Source organism: Ranitomeya imitator, chromosome 2 (genome assembly GCF_032444005.1).
Source record: "Ranitomeya imitator isolate aRanImi1 chromosome 2, aRanImi1.pri, whole genome shotgun sequence".
Classification (NCBI taxonomy): domain Eukaryota; kingdom Metazoa; phylum Chordata; class Amphibia; order Anura; family Dendrobatidae; genus Ranitomeya; species Ranitomeya imitator.
In genome coordinates this window covers 369330460-369347638 of record NC_091283.1, presented here as the reverse complement: position 1 = coordinate 369347638, position 17179 = coordinate 369330460, and the positions used below count along the sequence as shown (strand labels likewise).

The 17179-nt window shown below is 47.6% G+C and overlaps 1 protein-coding gene across 2 annotated transcripts in view; it reads right to left on the bottom strand.

The window, feature by feature from the left end:
- Positions 1 to 17179, bottom strand: part of LOC138663937 (zinc finger protein ZFP2-like) — a 34548-nt gene that overhangs the window by 12347 nt on the left and 5022 nt on the right. For both annotated transcript variants that reach the window (XM_069750308.1, XM_069750309.1), the window contains one exon: positions 10280 to 10370. In XM_069750308.1, the coding sequence (XP_069606409.1) occupies positions 10280 to 10370 (91 nt within the window). The remainder of the gene's footprint in view (positions 1 to 10279; positions 10371 to 17179) is intronic.

Sequence of the window (17179 nt, the reverse complement as noted above, 5' to 3'; positions counted from 1 at the left end):
TTTGCTTGATTTGGGTTCCAAAATCAACCTGAAAAAATCACTAAATCAATCAGTGGGAGATAAATATTGGCCTCTGGGCTTGTGTGCCACTCCTGACTCCTGTGTGCGTCATCTCTCACTCAGTGGGCCATAGAAAGCCTATTTTTTGTTTTATTTGTTTTCTAAATTCTCCCTGAAAAAATCATTTTATTTTATTTGGTTTCTAAATTCTTCCTGAAAAAATCATTTTATTCTATTATTTTTTTTTCCTAAAGTCTCCCTGAAATAAAAAAAAAATCAAATCAGTGGGAGATTAATATTGCCCTTTCTGCTTGTGTGCCAGTCTTGACTCCTGGGTGTGCCATCTCTCTCTCTCTCTCCAATTGTGGGCCATAGAAAGCCTATTTATTTTTTTGCTTGATTTGGGTTCCAAAATCTACCTGAAAAAATCACTAAATCAATCAGTGGGAGATTAATATTGCCCTTTCTGCTTGTGTGCCAGTCTTGACTCCTGGGTGTGCCATCTCTCTCTCTCTCTCTCCAATTGTGGGCCATAGAAAGCCTATTTATTTTTTTGCTTGATTTGGGTTCCAAAATCTACCTGAAAAAATCACTAAATCAATCAGTGGGAGATAAATATTGGCCTCTGGGCTTGTGTGCCACTCCTGACTCCTGTGTGCGTCATCTCTCACTCAGTGGGCCATAGAAAGCCTATTTTTTGTTTTATTTGTTTTCTAAATTCTCCCTGAAAAAAATCATTTTATTTTATTTGGTTTCTAAATTCTTCCTGAAAAAATCATTCTTTTTTATTATTTTTTTTTTCTAAAGTCTCCCTGAAAAAAAAAAAAAAAAAAAAAAATCAAATCAGTGGGAGATTAATATTGCCCTTTCTGCTTGTGTGCCAGTCTTGACTCCTGGGTGTGCCATCTCTCTCTCTCTCTCTCTCTCTCCAATTGTGGGCCATAGAAAGCCTATTTATTTTTTTGCTTGATTTTTGTTCCAAAATCTACCTGAAAAAATCACTAAATCAATCAGTGGGAGATAAATATTGGCCTCTGGGCTTGTGTGCCACTCCTGACTCCTGTGTGCGTCATCTCTCACTCAGTGGGCCATAGAAAGCCTATTTTTTGTTTTATTTGTTTTCTAAATTCTCCCTGAAAAAAATCATTTTATTTTATTTGGTTTCTAAATTCTTCCTGAAAAAATCATTCTTTTTTATTTATTTTTTTTTCTAAAGTCTCCCTGAAAAAAAACCAAAAAAAACAAATCAGTGGGAGATTAATATTGCCCTTTCTGCTTGTGTGCCAGTCTTGACTCCTGGGTGTGCCATCTCTCTCTCTCTCTCTCTCTCTCCAATTGTGGGCCATAGAAAGCCTATTTATTTTTTTGCTTGATTTGGGTTCCAAAATCAACCTGAAAAAAATCACTAAATCAATCAGTGGGAGATAAATATTGGCCTCTGGGCTTGTGTGCCACTCCTGACTCCTGTGTGCGTCATCTCTCACTCAGTGGGCCATAGAAAGCCTATTTTTTGTTTTATTTGTTTTCTAAATTCTCCCTGAAAAAATCATTTTATTTTATTTGGTTTCTAAATTCTTCCTGAAAAAATCATTTTATTCTATTATTTTTTTTTCCTAAAGTCTCCCTGAAAAAAAAAAAAAAAAATCAAATCAGTGGGAGATTAATATTTACATTTGTGCTTCAGTGACAGTCCTGCGTGTGTGGCATCTCTCTCATTTGTTGCCACCAACAACAGAGTGTGTAACATTGTGCCTGATTTTCGTTGTGGTCTCACCCACCTGTAAAGGGGTAGCTAAATCATACTGAAGTTATAGCTCACCGTGTAAGTTGTGTGACAGCAACAAATACCGTTAGTTTGGTTACGTTTTTAAAACAATGAGGAAGTCTGGTGGAAGAGGTCGTGGCCGGGGGCGTTCATTGTCAGCTGGTAATGAGGGTAGTGGTAGTGGTGGAGCATCAGGTGGTCGTGGGAAAAAAAATATTGCACCTAAATCTGGAGCTGTGGAGCCAGGTTCGTCGTCTGGCTACACAAGGCCTCGAACGCTCCCTTTTCTGGGAGTAGGAAAACCGCTTTTACAGCCGGAGCAGCAAGAGCAAGTTTTGGCTTATCTTGCTGACTCAGCCTCTAGCTCTTTTGCCTCCTCTCGTGAAACTGGTAAATGTAAAAGCAGCGCGTCGTTAGTGGATGTTCACGGTCAGGGACAAGTCGCTTCCTTGTCCTCTTCAGCAAAAACAACAACAGAGAAGAATGCAGCAGGGGACACAACGGGTTACTCCATGGAGCTCTTTACACATACCGTCCCTGGCTTAGAAAGTGAAGCAGTTAACAGTCCATGCCCATTACAAGTTGAATCTGACATGGAGTGCACTGATGCACAGCCACAGCCAGACTACTATGCTGGTCCTTTGACTCAGACCACAACATTGCCCTCGCAGGGTAATGATCAAGAATCAGACCCTGATGAGACTATGTTGCCCCATCACGAACGCTATACCACCGACCGACACGGTGACACAGACGAAATTGCACACGAGCTACAAGAAGAGGTAATAGATGACCCAGTTCTTGACCCCGATTGGCAGCCATTGGGGGAACAGGGTGCAGGCGGCAGCAGTTCTGAAGCGGAGGAGGAGGGGCCGCAGCAGGCATCAACATCGCAACAGGTTCCATCTGCCGGGCCCGTATCTTGCCCAAAACGCGTGGCAAAGCCAAAACCTGTTGGAGGACAGCGTGGCCATCCGGTTAAAGCTCAGTCTGCAATGCCTGAAAAGGTCTCCGATGCAAGAAAGAGTGCAGTCTGGCATTTTTTTAAACAACATCCAATTGATCAGCGCAAAGTCATCTGTCAAAAATGTTCAACTACCTTAAGCAGAGGGCAGAATCTGAAAAGTCTCAATACAAGTTGCATGCATAGACATTTAACCACCATGCATTTGCAAGCTTGGACTAACTACCAAACGTCCCTTAAGGTTGTAGCACCCTCGGCCAATGAAGCTAGTCATCAACGCAACATCCCTTCCGGCAGTGTAGGGCCACCATTTTACGCACCACCTGCAGTATCTGTGCAGGTTTCTTTGCCAGGCCAAAGCAGTCAGGGTCAGGGAATCACCAGTTTCGTAGTAGGAAACACTGCATCTAGGGCACCGGCGGCAACAATACCATCTCCCACCGTCTCTCAGTCTGCCATGTCCACCGGCACCCCCGCTAGTTCCACGATCTCCAGCTCTCCAGTCCAGCTCACCCTACATGAGACTATGGTTAGAAAAAGGAAGTACTTAGCCTCGCATCCGCGTACACAGGGTTTGAACGCCCACATAGCTAGACTAATCTCGTTAGAGATGATGCCCTACCGGTTAGTTGAAAGCGAAGCTTTCAAAGCCCTGATGGACTACGCTGTACCACGCTACGAGCTACCCAGTTGACACTTTTTTTCCAGAAAAGCCATCCCAGCCCTCCACCAGCATGTTAAAGAGCGCATCGTCCATGCACTCAGGCAATCTGTGAGCACAAAGGTGCACCTGACAACAGATGCATGGACCAGTAGGCATGGCCAGGGACGTTACGTGTCCATCACGGCACACTGGGTGAATGTTGTGGATGCAGGGTCCACAGGGGACAGCAAGTTTGGGACAGTTCTGCCTAGCCCACGGTCTAGGAAACAGTTGGCTGTAGCCGTTCGCACCCCCTCCTCCTCCTCTTCGTCCTCCTGCAGAAGCGAGAGCTCGTCCACAGACCGCAGTCGCACAACCACTCCATCCGCAGCTGCCACTGTTGCACACCAGGTCTCCCATTATGGGGCAGCTACTGGCAAATGTCAGCAGGCTGTATTGGCTATGAAGTGTTTGGGCGACAACAGACACACCGCGGAAGTTCTGTCCGAGTTCTTGCAGAAAGAAACGCAGTCGTGGCTGGGCACTGTAGATCTTGAAGCAGGCAAGGTAGTGAGTGATAACGGAAGGAATTTCATGGCTGCCATCTCCCTTTCCCAACTGAAACACATTCTTTGCCTGGCTCACACCTTAAACCTGGTGGTGCAGTGCTTCCTGAAAAGTTATCCGGGGTTATCCGACCTGCTCCTCAAAGTGCGTGGACTTTGCTCACATATCCGCCGTTCGCCCGTACACTCCATCCGTATGCAGACCTATCAGCGTTCTTTGAACCTTCCCCAGCATCGCCTAATCATAGACGTTGCAACAAGGTGGAACTCAACACTGCACATGCTTCAGAGACTGTGCGAACAGAGGCGGGCTGTTATGTTTTTGTGGGAGGATACACATACACGGGCAGGCAGTAGGATGGCAGACATGGAGTTGTCAGGTGTGCAGTGGTCGAAGATTCAAGACATGAGTCAAGTCCTTCAGTGTTTTGAGGAATGCACACGGCTGGTTAGTGCAGACAACGCCATAATAAGCATGAGCATCCCCCTAATGCGTCTGCTGATGCAAAGTTTGACGCACATAAAGGATCAGGCGTCTGCAGCTGAGGAAGAGGAAAGCCTTGATGACAGTCAGCCATTGTCTGGCCAGGGCAGTGTACAGGACGAGGTAGCGGGCGAAGATGAGGAGGAGGACGAGGAGGATGATGGGGATGATTATATTTTTAATGAGGAAGCTTTTCCGGGGCCACTGGAAATTGTTGGCGCGGCAAGGCCGGGTTCTGGTTTTTGGAGGGACACAAGTGACGTGGATTTGCCTGAAACTGCCCCTCAACCAAGCACAACCGCAGATTTGAGAACTGGAACTTTGGCCCACATGGCGGATTATGCCTTACGTATCCTCAAAAGGGACACACGCATTACTAAAATGATGAACGATGACGATTACTGGTTGGCCTGCCTCCTTGATCCTCGCTATAAAGGCAAATTGCAAAATATAATGCCACATGAGAACTAATATTAGCAACCAAACAATCAACTCTTGTTGACCGTTTGCTTCTGGCATTCCCTGCACACAGCGTCCGTGATCGTTCTCACACGAGCTGCAGGGGCCAGCAGACCAGAGGTGTTAGAGGGGCAGAAATCAGAAGTGGCGTTGGCCAGAGGGGTTTTTGACCAGGTTGTGGAGTGATTTTGCTATGACCGCAGACAGGACAGGTACTGCAGCATCAATTCAAAGTGAAAGGAGACAACATTTGTCCAGTATGGTTACAAACTATTTTTCATCCCTTATCGACGTTCTCCCTCAACCGTCATTCCCATTTGATTACTGGGCATCCAAATTAGACACCTGGCCAGAATTGGCAGAATATGCATTGCAGGAGCTTGCTTGCCCGGCAGCTAGTGTCCTATCAGAAAGAGTATTCAGTGCTGCAGGTTCAATACTAACAGAAAAAAGGACTCGTCTGGCTACCCAAAATGTAGATGATCTAACCTTCATTAAAATGAACCACAACTGGATTTCGAAATCTTTTGCCCCACCTTGCCCGGCTGACACCTAGCTTTCCTATGAAAAGGTCTTGCTTGTGGACTATTCTGAATGACTTTTCCAATCTCGTAATTTTCAGCACCTGATTGTCCAGCATACGACATGTTTACACCTCACTAAATGGCCAAACTCCCCACACGGGGCCGTGGTATCGACACTTGGCGCCAGCACCCGTGAGAGTGCTGTTTGTCTGAAGAGGTGGGTGTGCCCGCTTTTGGTCGACGGCACTGCCACTGGGTCCCTCATAGTACAATAAAGTGTCTCTGGCGGTGGTGGTGCGCACCCAACGTCAGACACACCGTTGTAATATGTGGGGCCCTGGGCCTGTACCGCCGGCCACAAGACAGTTCCCCCCCCCCCCCAGCTCAAACAGTGCTCTACCACTTGCAAAATTATCTCTCACAGCTCCACCAATGTTTAGTCTATGCGCTGACATCCTTCAATGCCTGGCACTGACAATACCATTGTATTGACATTTTTGTTATGTTAGGCCTTCGAAGCCTGTCTGCGGTCACTTCCTCCACTAGGCCTCCACTGACCACACCACTTCTGCCCGTGTACCCCTGGAACCAATTTAAAATTGCCTACAGCCAGTCCAATTTTTTTATTTTATGCCTTCGATGCCTGTCTGCGGTCCGTTCTTTCTACTACTACTACACTGACCAGGCCACTGCTGCCCATGTTCCCCTGGAACCAATTTAAGTTTGCCTACAGCCATGTGTTATTATTTTAGGCCTTCGATGCCTGTCTGCGGTCACTCCTTCCACTAGGCCTCCACTGACCACACCACTGCTGCCCGTGTACCCCTGGAACCAATTTAAAATTGCCTACAGCCAGCCCAATTTTTTTATTTTAGGCCTTTGATGCCTGTCTGCGGTCCGTTCTTTCTACTACTACTACACTGACCAGGCCACTGCTGCCCGTGTTCCCCTGGAACCAATTTAAAATTGCCTACAGCCATGTGTTATTATTTTAGGCCTTCGATGCCTGTCTGCGGTCACTCCTTCCACTAGGCCTCCACTGACCACACCACTGCTGCCCGTGTACCCACGGAACCAATTTAAAATTGCCTACAGCCATGTGTTATTATTTTAGGCCTTCGATGCCTGTCTGCGGTCACTCCTTCCACTAGGCCTCCACTGACCACACCACTGCTGCCCGTGTACCCCTGGAACCAATTTAAAATTGCCTACAGCCAGTCCAATTTTTTTATTTTAGGCCTTCGATGCCTGTCTGCGGTCCGTTCTTTCTACTACTACTACACTGACCAGGCCACTGCTGCCCGTGTTCCCCTGGAACCAATTTAAATTTGCCTACAGCCATGTGTTATTATTTTAGGCCTTCGATGCCTGTCTGCGGTCACGCCTTCCACTAGGCCTCCACTGACCACACCACTGCTGCCCGTGTACCCACGGAACCAATTTAAAATTGCCTACAGCCATGTGTTATTATTTTAGGCCTTCGATGCCTGTCTGCGGTCACTCCTTCCACTAGGCCTCCACTGACCACACCACTGCTGCCCGTGTACCCCTGGAACCAATTTAAAATTGCCTACAGCCAGCCCAATTTTTTTATTTTAGGCCTTCGATGCCTGTCTGCGGTCCGTTCTTTCTACTACTACTACACTGACCAGGCCACTGCTGCCCGTGTTCCCCTGGAACCAATTTAAAATTGCCTACAGCCATGTGTTATTATTTTAGGCCTTCGATGCCTGTCTGCGGTCACTCCTTCCACTAGGCCTCCACTGACCACACCACTGCTGCCCGTGTTCCCCTGGAACCAATTTAAAATTGCCTACAGCCATCTGTTATTATGTTAGGCCTTCGAAGCGTGTCTGCGGTCCTTCCTTCCAATAGTTCTCCACTGACCAGACCAATGCTGGCCGTGTACCCCTGGAACCCAGCTGAAAGTGCATGTAGCCTCCTTTTTTTCTTTGTTTTATATTTAGAAAGCCCAGATGAACTACGCTGTGCAACGGTTCAAGCTACCCAGTCGACATTTCTTTTGCGAGAAAAGCCATCCCAGCCCTCCACCGGCATGAAAAAGTCTGCATTGTCATAGCACTCAGGCAATCAAACAGTAGAAAGGTGCACCTGACAAGAGACGCATGGACCAGTAGGCATGTCCACAAAAAGTTACGTGTCCATTACTGCACACTCGGTTAATGTGTTGGATGCATGGTCCACAGGGGACATCCTACAAAGTCTGTCTGCAGTCCCTAATTCAAATTTTCCTCCGCTGACCACGCCACTGCTGCCCGTGTACCCCTGGAACAAATTTTACAGTGTCTACAGCCTAATTTTGTTATGTTAGGCCTACTACGCCTGTCTGCGGTCCCTCCTTCCAATACTCGTCCACTGACCACACCACTGCTGCCCGTGGACCCCTGGAACCTATTTTTAATTGCACAGAGCATCCTTTTTTTAATAGTAGGCGTACAAAGTCTGTCTGCGGCCCACTATTGAAATTGTCCTCCACTGCCCAGAGCACTGCTGCTTGTGTACCCCTGTAACTTTTTTAAGCTGCAGTGAGCCACATTTTTGGTTTGAGTCCTACTACCTGTGTCTGTCTGCGCCACTCAATTCAGCTGTGTTCCTTTGAAAAAAGCAGAGCGTCAATAGTCTTGTTTTCAGCCTCTAGGAATTTTAAAACTGCATTGGGGGTACAACTTTGGTAGGGCCTACTAACGGTGTCTGCCTCCCCAAGGTGTGCACCAGGTTTCCTCGCAATTGCTTCGATCTTAATGCTCTCGTTTAGTAGTTGTTGGAAACTACGCTGCATTAGGCCTACAAATTGGGTATGGGGTGTAGAGAGATGGTGTGTTCCACTCCAAGGTGTTCTCCAGGTTGCCTTTCCTGAGCTTCGATCTTCATGCTCTCGTTTAGTAGTTGTCGGAAACTACACTGCATTAGGCCTACAAATTGGGTATGGGGTGTAGAGAGATGGTGTGTTACACTCCAAGGTGTTCCCCAGGTTTCCTCTCCATTGCTTCGATCTTTATGCTCTCGTTTAGTAGTTGTTGGAAACTACACTGCATTAGGCCTACAAATTGGGTATGGGGTGTAGAGAGATGGTGTGTTCCACTCCAAGGTGTTCTCCAGGTTGCCTTTCCTGAGCTTCGATCTTCATGCTCTCGTTTAGTAGTTGTTGGAAACTACGCTGCATTAGGCCGACAAATTGGGTATGGGGTGTAGAGAGATGGTGTGTTACACTCCAAGGTGTTCCCCAGGTTTCCTCTCCACTGCTTCGATCTTCATGCTCTCGTTTAGTAGTTGTTGGAAACTACACTGCATTAGGCCTACAAATTGGGTATGGGGTGTAGAGAGATGGTATGTTACACTCCAAGGTGTTCCCCAGGTTTCCTCTCCATTGCTTCGATCTTCATGCTCTCGTTTAGTAGTTGTTGGAAACTACACTGCATTAGGCCTACAAATTGGGTATGGGGTGTAGAGAGATGGTGTGTTCCACTCCAAGGTGTTCTCCAGGTTGCCTTTCCTGAGCTTCGATCTTCATGCTCTCGTTTAGTAGTTGTTGGAAACTACACTGCATTAGGCCTACAAATTGGGTATGGGGTGTAGAGAGATGGTGTGTTACACTCCAAGGTGTTCTCCAGGTTGCCTTTCCTGAACTTCTATCTTCAGGCTCTCATTAAATTGTAGTTAAATGGAACAACTGCATTTGGCGTACTAGTTGGTTTGGGGCCTACTATCGGTGTCTGCCACTCCTTGCTGTTCTCCTGGTTTCCTGTCCTGAAATTCCATTTTCAGGCTCTCGTTAAGTAGTTGTTAATGTTAGACTGCATTTGGCCTACTAGTTGGGTTGGGGCCTACTATCGGTGTCTGCCACTCCTTGCTGTTCTCCTCCACTGAACAAAGCTGTGCCGCCTGTTTACTACGGTTGCCAATTTTGAACTGCATTTCGACTACTTACTGATTTGGGCCTACTCTCTGTGTCAGCCTCTCATTCCAGTTGTCCTCCACTGCAATGCCCCCTGGTTAGTCCTGTGTTACCAATTTTGAACTGCATTTAGCCCACTTTATTCTTTGGGCCTATATCTGTGTTTCCTCCTCATCCTGCCCATTGCCCAGCCAGTGATAGATGAGTCTGCTGGTACATTGACCCATAACGCAAAATTCCCCGTGCACGCTACACAGCAAGATTGTGACCCTGCTGAAAGTCAGGTTCCTCTTCCCGCATACCATACCACCTTACACGGGGACAAAGAGGAAGGTGCAGATGAAAGTGCAGGTTCCTTCATCAGGTGGGGGGAGGAATACTAGTTGGCGACGTCACTGGCACAGGGCCTCTCATAGTACGCAAAAGTGTTGCTGCCGGTGGGAGGCGCCCCCGCCGTGCAAACACACCGCTGTACTTTGAGGGGCCCTGTGCCAGTGCCAATGCCAACGAGTGGGCCCCCCCTGCTTGCTCAGGATCACAGCACTTGCAAAGTTGAAATACTTACCTCTCCCTGCTCCACTGCCGTGACGTGGTCCAGATTTACTGGGACCACTAATTACTTGAACCAGCCCTACCCCCCACAACTTTAGCCAAATGACCCCCAATTTCAAATGCCTTCCAGTTATTATAAGGTAAATTACGATTGACAAGCTTCTGTAACAAGAATGGATGTTTTTGCCGTTAAAATGGGCAGTGTAGGTGTTTTCCTGGCCTCCACTCACTGCCGACTATGCTCCCCCATTGACTTGCATTGGGTTTCGTGTTTCGGGCGATACCCGACTTTTCGCGATAATCGGCCGATTCCACTCGACTCGACTTCTAAGATAGTCGGGTTTCGCGAAACACGACTCGACTCTAAAAGGGTCAAGGTCGCTCAACCCTAGTGGTTACTACTCACCTGGGCGATTATCTGAAGGAATCTCCTCTTTACACTGCTCATCACCCCTCACATAGGTTTCTGTAGTAGTAATATGGGTCAGATCTTTACCCTGAAACAAATATTGTAAAAGTCACAGAGAGATGGAGATGTCACATCTGTGATCGGCTCTAATCCTGCCATCTCCATTGTTCTTATTACACGCTAGATTCTAACGCATCGGGTATTCTAGAATATGTATGTAGTTTATTTTTGAAGATTTTCGAATAATACATTGAATACACAGGATTCGGCCGGCCAGGCACGACCAATTAGCGAAGCGTGGTTCAAATCCCGCGCCAATTCTCGGCCGGACTGCGCCTGTCGCTGATTGTTCGCGGCCGGCCATATAGTATATAGCACAGCCACGTAGCACTGTATATAACAACCCACATAGTAAATAGCACAGCCACATAGTATATTGCACAGCCACGTAGTATATAGCACAATCCACGGAGTGTATAACAGCCCACATAGCATATAACACAGCCACGTAGTTTATAACAGCCCACATAGCATATAACACAGCCACATAGTTTATAACAGCCCACGTAGTATATAACACAGCTCACGTAGTATATAACAGCCCACATAGTGTATAAAACAGCCCACGTAGTGTATAACACAGCCCACGTAGTGTATAACACAGCCACGTAGTATATTGCACAGCCACGTAGTATATAACACAGCCAGGTAGTATATTGCACTGCCACGTAGTGTATTGCACAGCCCACATAGTACATTGCACAGCCCACGTAGTACATTGCACAGCCCACGTAGTACATTGCACAGCCCACGTAGTACATTGCACAGCCCACGTAGTACATTGCACAGCCCATGTAGTATATTGCACAGCCACGTAGTATATAGCACAGCCATGCAGTATATTGCACAGCCGACGTAGTATATAGCAATGTGGGCATCATATCCCTGTTAAAAAAAGAATTAAAATAAAAAATTGTTATATACTCACCCCTGTCGTCCCCCCGGATCCAGCCGAGGCGTTTACCGATGCTCCTCGCGACGCTCCGGTCCCAAGAGTGCATTGCGGTCTTGTGAGATGATGACATAGCGGTCTCGCAAGACCGCATGTTATCATCTCACAAGATCGCAATGCATGAAGCAGTCACCGCAGCGTCGCGAGTAGCGGGAAACACCAAGGTTACTTACTGGTAGCCGTTTTTTCCGGAACCCATGACGGCATACCTGAGAGAGGGGATCCGCCCAGCCAGGACAGGAAACCATACTGAAAATAAAAGGGCGGTACCTCTCGGTCGCTTCAGTTGGTTTCAGAGCATGAGAGGCCCCCCTGGTTAGTACACATGGCAATCCAACACCACATCATATTAACTAAAAGCACCCAAAACAATAGTGCACACCGAAAGGGTGATAAAGGGGGGGAATATACGGGTGCCTTCATGGGTTCCGGAAAAACCGGCTACCAGTAAGTAACCTTGGTGTTTTCCCTTCCCCCATGACGGCACACCTGAGAGACTTTTGTAGAAAGAAAAACCTTAGGGAGGGACCACCGCTTGGAGTACCCTTCTACCAAAGGTTAGGTCAGCAGAGGAGGAAAGTTCTAGCCGGTAGTGTTTGAAAAAAGTCGAGGGTGAGGACCAGGTAGCGGCCTTGCAAATTTGGTCAATCAATACCTCAGCCTTCTCTGCCCAGGAGGTAGCCATAGCTCTGGTGGAGTGAGCCTTGATGCCGTCAGGAACCGGAGTGCCACTTGCAGAATAGGACAGACTAATGGCCTCTCTGATCCATCTAGCAATGGTACTTTTAGCTACCCCACACCCTTTTTTACTACCCTGAAAGGCTACAAATAGGGTTTGATCTTTCCTCCACTGACTAGTCATGGTCATGTATTGTAACATGGATCTCCTCACATCTAACATATGGAACTTTTGTTCCCCCAGATTATTAGGATTATTACAAAATGATGGTAACGTAATCTCCTGACTCCTATGAAATTTTTGGACTACTTTGGGGAGATACGCTGGATCTGGTCTTAGGATTATCCTGTCATCAAGAATCTGAGTGTAAGGAGGGCATATTGATAGAGCTTGTAAATCACCTACCCTACGGGCCGATGTTAGGGCTACTAGTAGGACTGTTTTCAGGGTGAGCAATTTAGGTGATATGTCCTGCAAAGGCTCAAAAGGATCTTTGGTTAAGGCCTCTAAGACCAGATTTAGATCCCAAGGAGGAATTTTGGGGATAATAACCGGTCTAGATCTGCCACAGGATTTTATAAATCGTGAAACCCACCTATTAGATGCTAGGTTGCAATTATATAGGGCCCCTAAGGCTGAAACTTGAACCTTAAGGGTGCTAGTTGCTAATCCTAGTTGCAAGCCTGCTTGTAGAAATTCTAGGATGGGACCCACTGGAGCTACATCCCCTAACGGTTCCCCCCAAGAAGTCTAAAAATTTCTTCCAGGTCCTACCGTAGATTCTGGATGTTATAGGCTTCCTGCTTTTTAACAGGGTGGAGATTAACCCTGGGGAGAATCCTTGGCGACTCAGTAACGCCCTCTCAAATTCCAGGCTGCCAGATGGAAGCCCTTCACCTGAGAGTGGGTTACTGGTCCCTGGGTTAACAGGTCCGGCACATCCGGCAGGATCCATGGGTCTGTTAAAGACATCTGCCTTAGAAGAGAGAACCATGGTCTTCTTGGCCAGAATGGAGCGATGAGTATTATTTTCGCTCGGTCCTCTCTGATTTTCCAGACTACTGCTGGAATCATCACTATTGGGGGAAATGCGTAAGCCAGAGAGAATTTTCACGGTATTAGTAGGGCATCTACCGCGTAAGGATGTTCCTTTGGGTTCAGTGAGCAGAACTTTTTTAGTTTTTTGTTGTGTGAGGTGGCAAATAGGTCTATCTCTGGTGTACCCCAGGCCCGTACTATTTGTTGAAATATTCCAGGATTCAGGGACCACTCCCCTTGTCTCAGAATTCTGCGACTCAGATAATCTGCTCGTGAGTTCTCTACACCCCTTATGTGTAGTGCTGTTAGGGAAGATAGGTGTTGTTCTGCCCAATGAAACAGCAAATTTGACACTTCCATGAGGTTCCAAGACCTCGTCCCCCCTTGGTGATTAATGTAGGCCACTACTGCTCGATTGTCTGTCTTAATTCGAGCATGGCGGCCCTGGAGAAGGGAAGAAAATGTTTCAAGGACTTTTCTACTGCCCATAGTTCTTTTACGTTCGAGCCATAGCTCTTTTCTTGGGAGGACCAAGTTCCTTGAACTGAATGGGATCTTAAGTGAGCTCCCCAATCTAAACCGCTTGCGTCGGTCGTAATGATGTCCTCGACCGGATTCTGCCACTGGACTCCCATTGTGAGATGTTCCTCTATGGTCCACCAGACTAAGGAATCTCTTACATCCCGAGGAAGACATAGATTTCCTTCCAAACGCCCTTTTAACAGTCTTTGGGCTGACAAAACTTTCCACTGTAGTTGTCTCAGGTGGAATTGTGCCCACCCTACGGCTGGAATGCAAGATGTTAACGAGCCTAGTAGGGACATCGCTTTTCTTAGGGTCATCTCGGATTGGTGTATTGCAGCAGTGGTCAAGTTGATTATTTTGGCTACTTTGTTTTCCGGGAGGAGGCAGAGCGGACGTTCTGAATCTAGTATTAATCCTAGGAAGGACTGTACCTTTACTGGAACTAATTTTGATTTGGGAACATTTATCATCCAACCCAGCTCTATTAGAGTTGATGTCACTACCGTTATCTGATGGGAGCAATCGGCCTCTGTCTTCCCTATCACAAGGAAATCGTCCAAATACGGGACAATCACGACATTCTGGGAACGGAGATATGACATTACCTCTGCCATCACCTTGGTGAAGACCCTGAGAGCTGTAGATAGGCCGAATGGGAGGGCTGTATATTGGTAATGTTTCACTTGGTTTTTTATGTAGAGTGCCACTCTCAAATATCTCCAGTATCCGCGATGTATTGGAATATGGTAATATGCCTCCTTCAAGTCTATTACTGCCATGAAGCAGTGAGGAAACAGAAGCTTTGTGGTTGTATTGATGGACTCCATCTTAAAGGAGTGATTGTCTATTGAATGGTTGAGTTTTCTTAGGTTGATTATGGTTCTCAATCAACCATCGGGTTTCTGTATCAGAAAGAGGGGGGAGTAAAACCCCCTTCCTATTTCTTGAACTGGAACTTCTCGCAAGACATTCTTTTGAATCAGACCAAGGACTTCTGTTTCTAGAGCTAATTGTTCCTGCTGAATTTTCCTCCGAGGAGTTATTACAAAATTGTGCCTGGGTGGATGGATAAATTTTATTTTTAGGCCGTCCTTTATAATATTTAGAACCCAGGTGCTCGGGGAGATGTTTATCCAGGCTGGATGGAAGAAGGAGAGTCTTGCTCCAACCTGTGATGTAGTGTCATTGGGGGGATTTTTTTGCAGAGGTAGAGGGCCCTTTGAACATATAGCCCGATCTCCTTTTATCTTTGAATTCCCAATTTCTCCTATCTCCTGGAGGTCTGCCTCTATTATATCTTCTCCGAAAAAAGGGTTTTTTAGGATCCTTAGGGAAGGTTGGAAAGGCTTTATTTTTGTCTCCTGCCTGTTCCAATATTTCTTCTAACTTTTTCCCAAAGAGGAGTTGACCGTCGCATGGGATGGAGCAAAGCTTATGTTTTGATGGCAGGTCTCCCGGACACCCTTTGAGCCATAAGGCTCTTCTGGCCGCGTTGGACAGGCCCGCTGCTCTAGCCGTTAACTTTGCAGAGTCTATGGAGGAATCTGCCAAGAAGGCTGCTGCCCCTTGAACTAGGGATATGTTTGCAAGAACGTCATTCCTAGGAACTTTATTTCTTAGCTGGTCTTCAATTTGTTGTAACCAGACCATAAGGGCTCGAGCTGTACAAGTTCCAGCTATAGCTGGTTTCAGGCCTCCTGCCGCAGCTTCCCAGATGTGTTTCAAGAATCCATCTGCTTTCTTGTCTAGTGGATCTTTTAGGACCCCTGAATCTTCTAATGGAAGGGAAGATCTCTTCAAGGATTTGGCTACCGCACCATCAATCTTAGGGATTTTCTCCCAAGATTCTGAGTCTTTTTCTTCAAAAGGATATCTCCTTTTTGATGAAGAAGATAGTATACCCATTTTTTCAGGTATTTTCTATTCTTTTTCGATCAATGCTTTGATTTTAGCATTGACCGGAAATGTTCGCTTCCTCTTTTCATCTAAACCGCCAAACATGACATCCTCAAGTGATCTAGGCGTTTTCTCCTCTTTAAGGCCCATAGCAGTTCTGACCGTTTTAACTAATTTTTCTACATCCTCAGTTGGGAAACATGGACGCCCACCTGTATCACTATCTGAGGAGGAATCTGAGGACTGGACAGAGGCGGAAGAGGTAGAGGGAGATCGGGATGATTTTTGACTCCCTAGTTTCTGAGAGGCCTCCGAATCCGTAGACACTTTACGGCTTTTCCTCCCAGCTTTTTTGAGGGCCAATTTTAAGGAGTCTTTTATCTCTGCTTGAATTATGGCTTTAAGGCTTGTGGCAAAATTAGGGGTCTCTTCCTCAATAGTTCTATTAATACAGACAGCGCAGAGATCCTTCTGCCACTGAACTGCGGGGCTTTACAAAGGGCACATTCACGGTTCTTTGTTTTGCCGCTACATTTCCTCGACCCCTAGTGATCAAACAGAAAAAATGGACCCTGTTACCATAAGGGTGACATTCACGTAGATCACTCACCACCGCCGACCGTTAAGGGTACCGATTTTGAAGGCTGGACAGATGCTCGTGTAGTGTCCTTCCTGGACGCTGAAGAGTCTTGCCTGATGGGACGGCCGCCACTCCTACCACTTGAGCGGCTGCTCCTGTGCTGGTGGCTCGGCAAGGCATCTGATGAGAGCTCTTGACGCTGCTGCTGCTGTAATGGCGGCGGCTGCTGCTGCTGCTGCTCCTGTTGTCCCACATCCATGTTGAAGTTTCTGGACATGAGCGCGTCTTCTGTGGTCAGACACCCTTTTATGGGGGACCACTGCACTCCTCGCCTCCTCCGGTGCCCAATCGTGACCCCCCCCTCCTCTGCCGCGTCGCCGGAGTCCTTTTCCACTGGCCGGCGTTTCTTCATGGGCGCCGCCATCTTGGATCCGGCGCTCCCGCCCCCGACGTCACACGGGCACGCCCATTCCCAGCGTGCCCTGCGCGCGACGTCAGACGGGCGACCCGGAAGCGGCCACCGCACCTGGACGCCGGCAGAGGGAGGAGGGCGGCGCGGCAGCCACGGAAGGAGCTGGAACCCCCGACCGTGCTGCAACAACGCCCGCTCGTACGCAGAGACCCGGAGGACCTGCGGACGGCGCTTCCAGACTCCCGAACCCGACGCACAGGCGCTGCCTGATTCTTCCACGTCGGGACGGGACCTGGGTAAGTGGAACCGCCGTGTTCAGTAAGAGGGTCCCTGTCAGGACAGGAAACCCAACTGAAGTGACCGAGAGGTACCGCCCTTTTATTTTCAGTAGGGTTTCCTGTCCTGGCTGGGCGGATCCCCTCTCTCAGGTGTGCCGTCATGGGGGAAGGGAAAAGGCCTGTTCTGGATCCGGGGGGACGACGGAGGGTGCGTATATAACTATTTTTTTTATTATTATTTTTAACATTAGATCTTTTTACTATTGATGCTGCATAGGCAGCATCAATAGTAAAAAGTTGGTCACACAGGGTTAATAGCAGCGTTAACGGACTGCGTTACACCGCGGCATAACGCGGTCCTTTAACGCTGCCATTAACCCTGTGTGAGCGCTGACTGGAGGGGAGTATGGAGGGGGCACTGACGGCCGCGACCAATCAGCGACGCAGAATTTTCGGGACAGACAGAAAGACAGACGG